General features: G+C 36.7%; 1 protein-coding gene across 1 annotated transcript in view; it reads left to right on the forward strand.

The window, feature by feature from the left end:
* Positions 1-15,311, forward strand: part of myom2b (myomesin 2b) — a 51,988-nt gene that overhangs the window by 2,335 nt on the left and 34,342 nt on the right. The window contains exons 3-16 of the mRNA XM_059566795.1: positions 144-201; positions 398-552; positions 710-796; positions 2,228-2,316; positions 2,414-2,464; positions 2,553-2,717; positions 7,700-7,861; positions 8,035-8,176; positions 10,175-10,374; positions 10,459-10,512; positions 11,240-11,367; positions 12,151-12,334; positions 12,594-12,768; positions 14,196-14,317. Of these exons, the coding sequence (XP_059422778.1) occupies positions 144-201; positions 398-552; positions 710-796; positions 2,228-2,316; positions 2,414-2,464; positions 2,553-2,717; positions 7,700-7,861; positions 8,035-8,176; positions 10,175-10,374; positions 10,459-10,512; positions 11,240-11,367; positions 12,151-12,334; positions 12,594-12,768; positions 14,196-14,317 (1,772 nt within the window). The remainder of the gene's footprint in view (positions 1-143; positions 202-397; positions 553-709; positions 797-2,227; positions 2,317-2,413; positions 2,465-2,552; positions 2,718-7,699; positions 7,862-8,034; positions 8,177-10,174; positions 10,375-10,458; positions 10,513-11,239; positions 11,368-12,150; positions 12,335-12,593; positions 12,769-14,195; positions 14,318-15,311) is intronic.

A 15,311-nucleotide genomic window follows, 5' to 3' on the forward strand; every position in this document is an offset into this window, starting at 1 on the left:
AAAAAAGGTACTAATATGTATGTGTTTTAGACACTAAAACATAGTCTTAAAGTAGTAATATGCACTTTTAAAGTACTAATATGTACCATTTAGTGGTACAAAATGTAGCATTTTGTAGTGTATGAAAATGTGTGTGTTTTTAGCTCCGTGGCAGAAGAGGTGAAGTATCAACACCAAACACAGAAGAGAATCCAAGGAGTGGTAAAGACATGCTTGCTTTTGTTACAGTAATTTCAGTAGTCAACCTGTATTTTAATGCACTTTAAAGACTTTTGCTGTAATAGACTGAGTGAAACAAAGGTTAATTAGGACTGAGTCTATCTTGGGACTTATATTTTTTTCGTGATCACTTCTTATGATCCAACAGCTCAATAAATTGTTTGTCTCCTCTCATCAGGTGGAGAAGAAGATGCCTGAGAAATACATCCGTGAGGAGTCCATGATCAGGGGCCCCAAGTTTGTAGTTAGACTGAGGTCCCATACAGTGTATGAAAACAGTGCTATTAAACTTTTCTGCACTGTGGAGGGATATCCCACTCCACGAGTCAAATGGTGAGAGTTCATCCCACAAACAGGCCTGCCATGCTTCCTGTTTGCTGGAGTTCAGTGCAGTTGCTCTCAAATGCATCAAACATTCCATAATATTTGTAATCATGTATAAAGAAACTCCAAGAGGATCTGTTGTTATTATATCATAAATATTCTACAGGTTCAAGGATGATGTCATCTTGGACGTTTCTTCTGGAAAGTACTTTGTGGAGAACAACTCTGGATTCCATGCCCTCTCCATCCTCAAGTAAATTGAACTTTTCTGTGTACCTTTGGACTTTTTAGTGATGCAGTGGCAGAATGTGGTTTACTGATGATCTGTACTGAACAGAATGAGAGACAAACTCGAATGAGTGACAAGACTCAGGTTGAGTGCTCATTACATGCTCACCCCCTAGTTATTAATTTGCCACAGAAAGCAGGAAACTTTCAAAAAATAGACATACAAGTTATTAAACTTTAAAAAAAGTTTTGTCTAGCAGGAATATGAGAGAGAGAGAGAGAGAAAGAGAGAGATGTCCAGGTTACATTTCACCAAAATATATACACATATAGATATATCAAAGCCTATTTTAGATCCAATAAGATTTTGCATTGTAAAATTATTATATCTTCACCACCAGGTAAAAGAAAGAAGAATAAAAAGATCCCCTTAAATTTATAATTCGCCTGAAAGGAAGTACAACAAATGCATAAATAATGCATAAATAATGTGCAAATAATTCATAATTAAATAATAATTACATATTTTTTTTTACAGTAATGACATTAAGAAAATTATGCTTACTTTGTCCTAATATTCTCATTAATATTCACATTTTCTATATTTTATTAATGCTTTTTCTTACAATATTTTGGGTGCAGGGCAGGGGGCCATGTGATTCACCCTCTAAAACATAATAAAAAGTAACTAGCAAGTGAATCTCCACAAAAGGAAGTCACGTCATTGGGATTGCATGCAAACTTTTCCAATTTAGTCCAGGGCCGTTCGGTGCGCCGCCCACGTCTTGAGCTTCTGTCAGCTGTTAATGTCAGAGTGCTGAGCTTGGTGTCATCTGACACTCTGGAGCCTTACAGAGAGATGACTTTCACTGCTGTCACCCTGTCAGTCCCACAGAATCAGACCCTGGACCTTATATCACATTCCTGACGGCTTCTTGCATTCAGAGCCCAAACCTCACAGGTGAAGCTTGGCGTTCCACATTTCATCTAAAATGGCCAAAGCTTTCACTTTTTGACACACAGCCAATCTCCTCAAGACCGCAGGGGCCAAGGGAGCAGGCTCTTATATAGTATGGTCACTCTGAAAGTCACATTACAGTCTTGTCCTTTGCGTCTCGTGTTTGCTATTCAAGCCTCACAGCCTCACAGCCTCCCATGTTGAACACTTTCCGAAAACAGGCGCACGTCTACATTAGCATTTAGTTTGGGGCAATTATCCTCTTGACATTAGAGCATTAGTTAACTGCCAATTTATCCATCATGATGGGTGAAGCACTTTATGTGCTTTCCAAATGTCAATTAGGAAATGACTGTGGCATATATCCAATCAAATAGCAATCATGCTGATTATTTATTGACTGATTAATTAGTGGAGTGGGTGAAGCGGTGTTGTGATCCAGCCGTGTATTGATTAAAGTTGTAGACACCTGTGAATGAGTTATGCATGCGTTTGTAGGTGTGCAACTGATGACACTGCAATGTACACGGCTGTAGCCTCCAACACTCATGGACAGGCCTCCACCCAGGCCTCCATCATTGTGAAGAGTAAGTCTTCTCCCGTTTACTGGAATCTAAGTGAGATACATTTGCTGGAGAACCAAATTTAGACTATGAATACTTTCTTTTTGTGTCAACTTCATAGGGTGCAAAGAGGAAGAAACGCCCACTCCTTATTCCTGGATGACTTCCCAGTGTAAGTGTGAAGCTCTCTATTAATTAGAATATCTGATATGATTTAAAAACAAGTCATGAAAGACAGAAACTGTTTTGGTGTTTCTCAGATTCTGTTTTACCTGAGATCAAGTATACAAAGATTAACATCAACTTCACTGAGACGTTTGACGTGACCTTTGGAAAAGAAGGCGATAAGGCCACTTTGACCTGCAAGATGACTGTTAACCCCAACATGGCCAACCTGCAGCCTGAGGCGATGTGGTTCAGAGATGGTAGGATGTGTCCAGCAAAGGCTAACGCCAAAACATTTTTGTATGAATGTGTGGTTATTGTTAATAAAGCTGTGGTCATACTGGACTTTGAGCATGTGATGCTGCAACGGTCGTGAAATGACGCCACGCTCTGCAGCATCTTCTTAAAAACCTAAATTCAACAAATAACCAACAATAATAGATGTATGTTCTTTTAATTCAGCTGCGAGGTCTTGCTATGACATATTGATCTTCTATTGGTCACACGATTTCACATGATACAGATTTACAGGTCACAGTTTGGAACACAGATAAATGTGAATCATCTTTACATCTTTTATGCGTGAATGGAAGTCAATGGGATGACAAGTTTAGTAGAGCCCGACCGATATGGATTTTTGGTGGCCGATGCCGATGCCGATATTAACTCGAAAAGAGCCGATTTATAAGCCGATATTTTGATTTTAAAAATAATCTGGATATTAGACCCATTTCCTATAAACTGCATTTACACAACATTCAATAGCAAAATATCTGCCTGTTCTATGTATGTGGGCTGTATAAACCATTTTCCAGAATGGACTATGTTAAAAAAAAGCCTTAGATTACAGTCTCAATGACTAAACAATTGCACATCAAAAGTATATATTTTTTAATGATCAAAAAACAGTCTGGTTTTAAACATTTAACACTTTTACTTTCTTCCAGTTGAAGCTGGTTTTAACAGTCTGTGTGTTTACTGTAAATAAATTATAATACTAAAGTTAAAGTATTTGCAGAAGTAGCCCCACACTTTGCTGCTACAGCATTCACCTTTTTCAGCCATCTGTGGGCAGAAAGAGAGACGGAGAAAGAATAAGCATGTGTATTAATAATATCACCATGTATCATTACTCATGTCATCATTAGAATTATAATAATAATAAACTGGGATCTCATACATAGGCAAAAATGAGAAATATATATATTTTTTTTATTTGTCAAGCAATAGGTATTACCTACTTATATTTAACAATATTATTTCAACATTTTCCTGTTATGTCTGTAAAGCTGCTTTGAAACAATATGTAAAAAAAAAAAAAAAGCGCTTGTTCAGCTCACATTTATTTACATGTCCCCTCTGGTTTAATCATTTCTGACGCACCTACTGTAGTTACTGTAACTACACTATATTTGCTCTCACAGACACATTCACAACAGACCCGTATATCTTCTCCTCTTCTCTTTGTGCAGTCTGAATCAAAACATCGTCTTGCCTACTATTACCGGAAGATTACGGAATCAATTCGAAGTTGAATGGTTAACGTTAGTGTCATGAACACACCGCTGTCAATTTTGAGAAGAACCACCTTCAAACAAGTTAATAGCAAGCATTTAAGGGGCCTGCTAAAAAGGAAGCTATTAGCGTTAGAGTAACGTAACCAGCCTGAATTCACCAAATTGTTCTCTGGACCTGAGGGTAGCCTCTTCTTCCTTGCTTCTCTCTTAATTCTCATCAGCAGGACTAGCGCTATCGCTCGCTTCTTACAACGGGACAGAAACATGTTTGCTGCTGACCGAAAGGAGGAGGAACAGACTATGAAAGAGCTCCCGCTAAACGTTTTTAAAACTCCGCCTATGCCATAGCGCAGCGCAAATCGCGTTGTATCTGAAGGGCAACGCTGAGCCCAGCGGCAAGCGCCGTGCATACCGTGTACTGTGTGAAAGGCCCAATTACGCGGTCATTATGTGGGAAACACACCGCAATAGAATAAGAATAAGTTAAACGCTAATGTTATAGTTTGACCTCCTATTAACGTTCGCGCTCTTCCACTGATAAACATGGTATTAGCTTTGTGGCTAATCTAATATAGCAATGCATTAGCGGCTGTAAGTGATGTTACAGAATATTTAGAAGTAATAATGATAGGACCGTTAGCTAGAACTACCACACAGTTTTTATACACAGGGTATGAACTAAATCTACAATCATTTCACATGACGAACGACAGACTCACCGTCAAAACAGTTGATCGCTTTCTTCTGTAGTGGACTTCTGGTGCTGTTGTTAACTCTGGAGCTGCAGAGCTGCCTCTGGTGGGCACACTATGCAACATTCATAACATGAGTGAAGCATGAGACTCTGTTTCTCATGTTTCATCGGCCGTTATAAATGCCGATTTAAATGCAATTAGCTTATATCGGCCGATAATATCGGCCGGCCGATATATCGGTCGGGCTCTAAAGTGTAGTGTGACCAGCCCCTATAAGAATTCCATTATTACATGTAACTACAAGAGTTACAGTAGCTGCTGAATGTGAAATAAACAGATTATTTTTTTTGCACCAAAAAGAATAGGGAAAAAGGACTGTTTTCAATCCCCCATTATCTGTTGATTAGCCAACAGATGTCCCGCCCCAAATGCATATTATTGATTAAGCTAGTGTTTTATGATGGCTGCTCAAACAAACAGATAGCAATTCCATCGTAATGCTGCTAATGATGAAGAAATTACGCATTTTGCCAATATGCAGCAATGCAAATACTGCAATTAATTTAAAATGCTTTTAATTTAGCCAATTATTCATTAGCTTGGGATGCTACTTTTATTTAATGATTTGTATCTGTCATCACTCAAAATTGAATGGGATTTCATAAAAGTGGATTTTATTTCATTTGTTTTATGTAATAAAATATTTTAATTAGTGCTGGGCAACAAATAATCTAAAATAAAAGTTTTTGTTTATATAATACAACCCGAATTCCGGAAAAGTTGGGACGTTTTTTAAATTGTAATAAAATGAAAACTAAAAGACTTTCAAATCACATGAGCCAATATTTTATTCACAATAGAACATAGATAACATAGCAAATGTTTAAACTGAGAAAGTTTACAATTTTATGCACAAAATGAGCTCATTTCAATTTTGATTTCTGCTACAGGTCTCAAAATAGTTGGGACGGGGCATTTTGTTTACCATGGTGTAGCATCTCCTTTTCTTTTCAAAACAGTTTGAAGACGTCTGGGCATTGAGGCTATGAGTTGCTGGAGTTTTGCTGTTTGAATTTGGTCCCATTCTTGCCTTATATAGATTTCCAGCTGCTGAAGAGTTCGTGCTCGTCTTTGACGTATTTTTCGTTTAATGATGCGCCAAATGTTCTCTATAGGTGAAAGATCTGGACTGCAGGCAGGCCAGGTTAGCACCCGGACTCTTCTACGACGAAGCCATGCTGTTGTTATAGCTGCAGTATGTGGTTTTGCATTGTCCTGCTGAAATAAACAAGGCCTTCCCTGAAATAGACGTTGTTTGGAGGGAAGCATATGTTGCTCTAAAACCTTTATATACCTTTCAGCATTCACAGAGCCTTCCAAAACATGCAAGCTGCCCATACCGTATGCACTTATGCACCCCCATACCATCAGAGATGCTGGCTTTTGAACTGAACGCTGATAACATGCTGGAAGGTCTCCCTCCTCTTTACCCCGGAGGACACGGCGTCCGTGATTTCCAACAAGAATGTCAAATTTGGACTCGTCTGACCATAAAACACTATTTCACTTTGAAATAGTCCATTTTAAATGAGCCTTGGCCCACAGGACACGACGGCGCTTCTGGACCATGTTCGCATATGGCTTCCTTTTTGCATGATAGAGCTTTAGTTGGCATCTGCTGATGGCACGGCGGATTGTGTTTACCGACAGTGGTTTCTGAAAGTATTCCTGGGCCCATTTAGTAATGTCATTGACACAATCATGCCGATGAGTGATGCAGTGTCGTCTGAGAGCCCGAAGACCACGGGCATCCAATAAAGGTCTCCGGCCTTGTCCCTTACGCACAGAGATTTCTCCAGTTTCTCTGAATCTTTTTATGATGTTATGCACTGCAGATGATGAGATTTGCAAAGCCTTTGCAATTTGACATTGAGGAACATTGTTTTTAAAGTTTTCCACAATTTTTTTACGCAGTCTTTAACAGATTGGAGAGCCTCTGCCCATCTTTACTTCTGAGAGACTCTGCTTCTCTAAGACAAAGCTTTTATAGCTAATCATGTTACAGACCTGATATCAATTAACTTAATTAATCACTAGATGTTCTCCCAGCTGAATCTTTTCAAAACTGCTTGCTTTTTTAGCCATTTGTTGCCCCTGTGCCAACTTTTTTGAGACCTGTAGCAGGCATTACATTTTAAATGAGCTAATTAAGTGGATAAAAGTGTAAAATTTCTCAGTTTAAACATTTGCTACGTTATCTATGTTCTATTGTGAATAAAATATTGGCTCATGTGATTTGAAATTCCTTTAGTTTTCATTTTATTAAAATTTAAAAAACGTCCCAACTTCTCAGGAATTCGGGTTGTATGTATTTGTGTGTGTATTTATTATGTATGAATAAAGACACACATATGTATATATTTTGAAAATATTTTATATATAAATGTACTTAATATATAAAAATAAATTTTTTCTTAAATGTATACATGCATGTATATATACATAATAAATATGCAGAGTGCACACACATATATTATGTACACAAAAACCTTTATTTTAAATGTGATTAACCCGGGATTTATTGTTGCCCAGCACTAAATTGAATCAAATATATTTAGGAGTGATTGCTATTTATTGATATGATTGACAGATATTTGTTCTACATTTGTAGGGTATTTTACATCTACAAATGCATAAATAATTATTTTTATATTTCATTATGAATATATTTTGATCTAAATACTGTTTTTCATATAGCTACAGACAGTAACTGTCCTAATGACAGCTGTATTTATTTATTGTGGCATTCACCCCAGTCATATATTAATTTTCCGCTTGTTCTGTAGGTGATTGTTTTACAGTCGAGTCGTGTACAGAACAAAATGACTTTTTATGTCCATTTGTAGTCTATGACTCATTTCACTCCAATCTAATTTCCTGAATCATCAGATTATACTTTACAGATTCTGCAAAAGAAATAGTTTCATTTTCTCTCCTCTGATACCCCATGTTGTGTTTTGGGCTCTCCAGAGCACCGCCTGAAAGAGTCGAGGTGGGTGAAAATGGAGTCTGGCGGAGGTGTTACCAAGCTCACGCTTACTCAGCTCGCTAAAGATGATGAGGGTCTTTACACCCTCCGCATGGTCACCAAGGGAGGAGATGCGGTCCACAGGGCTTACGTCTTCGTTGATGGTAAAGAGTTGTGAACTTCTCCAAGGCTTGTTGAAAATCTCGTGTGATTCTTTTGCTGGCCTTTAAAGGTCTGGATTAGCATAATTCATTTTATATAGCGCATACTTCTGTTTTGGAGTGATTCCCTCAGCGTATCAGTGGTGTGTAGGAGTCATCATGTTTTGTCTTGGCAGATGGTCCACCTCCAGTTCCTCAAGCTCCCGGAGCCCCAATGGACATTAAGATCCATGATGCAAATAGAGATTATGTCATTGTGTCCTGGAAACCTCCTAACACCACCACTGAAGGCCCCATCATTGGATACTTTGTTGACAGGTGACTGCGCTGACTAAGGTGTCTTCCCAGTGGGAGTTATTTTATGGAATAAAAATGTCATTGCATTAGATAAGAAAATGTCAAATATCTGCTCGACTTTTTGCTGGAATTAACTTGTTTGTCACATCCTTTTTTGAACTGCAGAACAGGAATTCACTATGTGAATAACACTTGCACTAGCACTAGCTTAGCGTGCAATGTTTCATTGCAGAATCGTTCATCTTATCCACATATCACCTGCAATCCATTTTAATCAGGTGCTAAATGCGCTACAACAACCTACTTAGAGTATTGAAATAAAGTCACTGTCAGTCTTTTCGTTGCAAATAGGTCTTCTTTCTATGGATATAACTGAGGATTATTATAGAATCTACCTGATTGACAAATATTATCGTTATATGCCGATGCAATTAGCTAGCCTCCTACAGAAACTATAGTCTGTAAATAGAAAGGGATGTTGGATGTTGAAATATTGCGCTCTATTTTTTCTATTTCGCAGGATGAGTTGTTGTACAGTAACATCACCAGTAAATTACTGGTGTTACTAAGTTAATTGCTGTTTATAGAAGGGCCAGTTGGTACAGAACATATGTTTAATCGGTCCCACCTATATTTGCCTTGTGGCAAATATAGGGCATTATTATTATTATTATTATTTCTTTTTATTGAATTATTATTCTTTCTTTTTTTCTAGACTCTGTTTTAATGGTTAAATAAAATGTTATTTATCATCATCATCATCATTAAAATGTATTTGTATTTGTATAAATATATATATTTATATAAATATAAATTTAAATTAAATTTAAATTTTAATTTATGCATTTAGCAGATGCCTTTATCCAAAGCGACTTACAGTGCATTCAGGCTATCAATTTTTACATATACATATATATATATATATATATATATAATGATTTTATTCTCAGTGGTAGTACTATCATTACATTAAGTAATATTTCTTCTTTCACCGTTTTTTCAAACTAATGTCATTAATGTCATTTCATGAATGTCATTTTGATGCATTGTCTTACCTTTAGGTTTTTGCTTGTATATGATATGATGATAGTTTTACTTTTAACAGTAAAATGCTCATGAAGTGGCTTCCAGAGCAGTTCTAAAGATTGTGTATTTGTTCATGGACTCATACGTACTCACCAAATGAGGCTTACAACTCAGTAGTAAATTAAACATATTACACATTCATTCACAGAGACACGCAGAACATGCAGGATTCATATTTAAATAGTATTTTTGCAGCTTAATTTTCACAGACACTGGTCCATATCGTGTTCTGATTTAGGTGTACTGACCTACTTTAGATGTATACATCCAAAATTTGTCAATGTCCGTGACATTCTGCGTTATTCAGTAAATTCTGTTTTTATGACTGGATTCTGTATCGTGCAAATCACAGGGCCCTGCAAATTGGTTGTGGGCCCAAAAAGCATAGTGTCAATTCTCAGTTGCTTTCCTTCTGTATTCTGTGTTTTGTTGTTTAAAATGTAAACTTCCTCTTATTGAAGTTGCTTATGTTTTGCGTGAGAAGTGTGCTTGTGCTAGACAACATTTGCACAATGTCTTAAGTTTTAAATGTGCTTTAAGTGTTATATTAAAGTTGCTTAATTGTAGGTTGTCTGTAATACAAAAGACAGTTTGTTTTCCCTTCCAATATAGGCTACTTAGAAAATTGCTTACTAACACATATTTTTTTTGTCAGAAACATGCTTTGCATATGCTAATAGATGCTGTGATTATTTTGTTCCCTGTCACTTTGAGCTGCATTAGTATCGAGCTGAAATGTACTCTCGTTGGACGGTAATCAGACTGTTAAGTGGTGCATGGTTCTGCAATTACGTATGAATGCTCCTTAGCTCATATCATCTCCTCGGAATGTAAAAGTGGGTTGTAATTTTCACTCTTTGACAGCAGCGTGGAAGTAATGATAGGATATTCTTGATTACTGTCCATATTTATTCTTTCACTCTTATTGGGCAGATGTGAAGTTGGAACAGAGAACTGGATGCAGTGTAATGACTCCCCTGTAAAGATCTGCAAGTATGCTGTGCAGGGCCTGCTTGAAGGGCACCCTTATTACTTTCGTGTGCGTGCCGTCAACTCTCATGGCATTGGCAGACCCTCCAGAATGTCTGAGCCTATTGCCGCTCTGGACCCTACAGAGTTTGAGAGAATTCATGGTGAGCAAAACGAAGTCCTCACGAAGTTACATTAAGTGATCAACTCTGTACGCGTTAATAATGTACTGCTGTTTGTTTCAACAGCCACAAAACTTGGTGGAAGACTTGACGTTGTGACTTACTATGATGACCTTGAAGGTAACCATGGAATTATTATTTTTTATTTGTTGATGCAGTCTCTGTAAATTGTATTCTATAGCATGTATTTTTTAAACATATTATTTAATTGCATGATCACATGCTTATTAATGGCTACTACATTATAGTGACCATTGCATGTATACGGCTTCCGCCCAGTTGCTCTCTATTGTTGGACAATCCAATGGAGATATTCCTGTCCTTCAGTGACCTTCAAGAGCTCAAAAATGATCTATAAACCACTTTAACTGCATCCCTAAATATTGTGGGGTGGAGCTGCCTTAAAATATTCTTCCTTTGTCACTCAGTGAAGTTTGTGTCTTTGAATTTGTATTACGTATTAGATGACAGCAGCTGTCACTTAGTGCTTTTCCCCCTATTCTTTCATGCTTTTTGCTTTCAAAATGAGCAATAATTATCTAGCCCATAATTGGTTCTCTTCTGAGAGGTACTGATTAGTTTTTGATGAGAATTCCACAAGGAAGGGAACGTACAAACATCTGTGGTTCTTTTTTCAAGTTGAAATGAACACATCAACCAGTGTCACCCATGTGCATGTATGTGTGTGTATATATATAGCAGCAGTGGCGGCAGCAAAGATGATATTCGCATATCAGTCCATAATATTAAAGTTGCTTTGAAAGCTAGTGAAACTGCTAAGATATTTCCTAGCGTGTGTGTGTTCAGGGTAGAAACAGTAATTCTGTTTGATGTGCTTTGCCTGCAGCCGAGGGAAAAGCTCCGGGACCTCCCTCTAAAGTCTGTGCTTCAGAGACGGACCGAACATATGTTGTGCTTAGTTGGGTCCCTCCACTCTACCATAGCAAAGCTCCCATGTGGTATTACATTGAGAAGGTTAGTTTCAGCTCACTGCCAGACGTTAACCCAGCCGAATGGTCACAAACTTTATTTCAGCAGTTTACTTTTCTTCTTATGTCACCTTTAATCCACTAAGAAGCACCTACGGTGTAAGAATGTTTAATAATAAGATAGATATAGACTGATATTGTTGTTTAAATTATATAGTATATATTCTTTAAACCAGTAACTGATATCGAAGACCCATTTTTAGTTTTAGTATTATTCCTGCTTTTTGACTATAACTAAAAACGGCATTACAAGATTATTACTATTATTATTATTAATGTAATAATAATAGTCAGGCAAAGCTGTGTGCTGCACCTAGGCGTTGCGAATGCATTTTTGTCTTTGTTTAATCTCAACTGTCTATGTCTCAAATGCTACATGCTACATGTTTTCTGACTTGAGTATGAATAGCTGTAAAAGGTTATGCAATTATGCAAACAAAGTTAATTTTCTCTCATTTTATTTAATCTGTTGTCCCAATATTAAATTAACAGAGTTCTCAGTTATTTCAGTACCCAGCTGTCTCAGTTGTTCCTTCTAAAAATAAAAACAAAAATAAATGTGTTGTGATTGCAGACTTTGGCATTTTGACAAATCCATTGTCAATCTTTGGCTCTATTTAATCTTTATTTAATAAATTGAATTACTGTCTAGAAGAGACAACTGTTGTTGTTGTTGTTTTATTGTGAGAGGTTAAAGCAGTCATTATCATTTCTCACACAATATATACTCATGTAATAGTGTGTTTTTATTCATTCTGGATCTTTATAGCTTCAAGTCGGAGCTGGATCCTGGCAGAAAGTTAACACTAAAGTACCTATCAGATCTCCTCGCTATGCTGTCTTCGACCTGCTAGAGGGAAAGGACTATCAGTTCCGTGTGGTGTCTGCTAATATGTACGGCGTTAGCGAGCCTTCTGAGCCCACCAACACTGTAACAACCCTGCAGCTGAAGGGTAAATGCTCTAAAAAAGCATGTCACAGAGGGTACAGTGCCTCTGATGTATTCACTTAAGATATTGACATGTTGAAATGCATATGATATGGCATATAGATCTTTGAAGTTTGCTCTCCCTTTGATGTTGTCATTAAGACAGTAATGATTTTTTATCTGCCTTTCTGTAGTGGAACTAATTCATGCATGATAGGTCGTCAAGGGATTGATTGGACTGTTTGGTGAAATCACCCCTGAAATTAAGTTCTATGTTCATTCAGGTGTGCCCTCTGCTCCTGGACAAGTCATTGCAACCAGAGAGACAGACACTTCTGTTCTAATCCAGTGGGAGCCTCCAAAGGATCCCAATAACCTGATTGGATATTACATTGATTCTTGTGTGAAAGGATCTAAAGCCTGGACCTCTGCCAATCACAAGCCCCATAAGCAGACTAGGTATGTGCTTAGACTAGGTGAAATGATTTTAGGCACTTCTCATGAATAGGGTACGAAAGCATCAGAAACTCTGAGATACTCTTGAAAAGATTTGTAACATTTAATGAACTTTAAAATAAAAATAAAATAAAAATAATAAAGGGGTTGCCGATTTAACCTAATGAGTTCCTCCAAAGGACCTCATTAACCTTATTCAATATTATATTGATTCTCGTCTGAAAGATCTGAGAACAAGACCTAAGCCAATCACAGGCCCCACAAGCAGACCAGTGCTGTGTCTCTCAAAGGCATTGTAAGCCTGTATAGATCGTAGAGGCTTTTGGTGCCGAGGGCTTTGGGAAATACAGCCCAGGTATGGGCTCACTCTAGGTGAGCAAGCTGTTCTCATTCCCAGGCATCAAAAACTGAAGCAAAAACTGGTCAAACATCTTGTGTGTTGAAATATAAATGTTATTTTGTTACTTTATTGTTGAACTAGGAGCTGTATTGATATTGGAGCTATACTGACTATAGTGATGAGCTAGGAGTTACATTGCTTTAAAAAATTTGCCTAATTCATCTTTTGTATAAACATTCAGCAAATTACTGAGAACAAATTACATTATTTATGTCTATTTAGCCATTCAGGTATTTAATATATATATATATATATACATATATATATATATATATATATATATATAATTTGCTATTCAGAAGCATTGAGCTCACCGGAACACTAATCTCTATGATGGTAACTTTAAATAACCCATTATCCTTCAACCAAATTCATATTTAACTCATGTATTACACAAAGCCCAACTTGAAACATAATTATATTTATAATTGACAATTAAAAACACCCCCAAAACCGTGCCCAATCCTTATTAAATTAGTTGTACAAATATAACAGCTAATGGCAAGTACCCAACAGCAGATCTGTCAATGTTTATTTATAATTTTCCATTTTTTTTTTTTTTTTGCTAAAAGTAGGTGTGTTTACTAAAATAGCACTAAAATAAACTAATACATCTAATAAAGCCTAAACTAAAAAACAAACAAAAACAAAACAAAAAAAATCTCCAAAGGTTCAGGAATTATCACACAATGCAACACATTTTAATTACAATTTTTCTTTTTTTGCAATTAAGTAAAATACTAAAACTTTAGTATTTTACATTTGTGTCTCTTATGCTTGGGAAAAAAGTAATGGGAAACCAAATTAAATCTGATTTGCAGAAAGTGCCATAAAGTGCATGATTGTGAATGTGGTTATTAACAAAAACTAAAACAAAATGCGATCACATTACAATATTAAATGCGAATGGAAAACCAGAAAGCTTGCATCAGGAGTTTGTGTTGCTGACATGTTTCTTCTGATGATGCTATTCCGTTAAAAATGAAATAGAAACTTCCTCTTTCACTGCCTCATTACTGGGTTCTCACAGGTTTGTTGTGCAAGGACTGACCACCGGTGAGACGTATGTCTTCCGTGTTCAGGCCATCAATGAGCTGGGTCTCAGTGATGAATCCCAGGAATCTGCCCCTCTTTCTGTGAGAGCCGCTCTTAGTAAGTCTGCCTTTGATATTCCATCAATAAACCATTTATTTTGATCCTTTTCCTCTTGCCAAACACTTTCAAAAGCTGTTTTTCAGCAGGAGGTGTTTGGTATTGATAAAACCATGGTGTACAAATGACAAAAAAAAGCACCCACCAGAAATGGCCCGCCAGACTTCTTTTTAATGACTTTACAACCAGTCGGAAAAGGTCTTTATTTATCTTTATTCATAGGAGGTACTCACAATAACAACAGAAATGATGAATTCTAGACGTCAAAGGTTTCTTTAGTATACAGTAGAGCAGAGCGGTGAAGTGTGCCAATGCCAGTAGATATTCTGCTATTTTTATTAAAGGCCATCAGAGAATGTTTGTTACAGTGATTTTACAGAACCATGGATAATGCACTATAACATCAAGTCAGGTTTGAACAAATACAAACTTCCAAATAAAAACAAATGAGAAGCTTTCCTTTAAGTATGCTAAAAAAATATTGATAAGATATATATATATATATATATAAATGTATGCATATGTATATGATGTGTGATATGTACTGTTACTGTGATATAAAATTATTTATAGTGTAATGTAACAATCACACAATAAATACAAAAGATATCATACCACCCACCCCTAGTAGAAATGTACATGGAAGAGGCTATAAAAATCTTTATATTTCCCTCAAACCTCATACCATTTGCAAAATTGGTTTAATAATTTATACCAAATGAGTCAGAATGTTTTTTCTTTCTGTGTCTCTGTGGGACACTTAGTCAACAAGTAGAAATGATTTTAGCCGGCAGACCATTAAATTTGTACAGATCTGGATGATTTGTAGAGCTGTTTGCTTTGTAAGTCTTTAGATTTAGCTAACAGCAATCCTCTGTTTGGACTCTGGGGGACAATTCCATGCTCGGAGACTTCAAAAGAAAAAACTTTTTGTCCTAAGAGTGCAGGCCTGTCTGTAGTACAGAGCCAGTCAAAACAGTGGTTAGGAAATTAA

Source organism: Carassius carassius, chromosome 14 (assembly GCF_963082965.1).
Source record: "Carassius carassius chromosome 14, fCarCar2.1, whole genome shotgun sequence".
Taxonomy (NCBI): domain Eukaryota; kingdom Metazoa; phylum Chordata; class Actinopteri; order Cypriniformes; family Cyprinidae; genus Carassius; species Carassius carassius.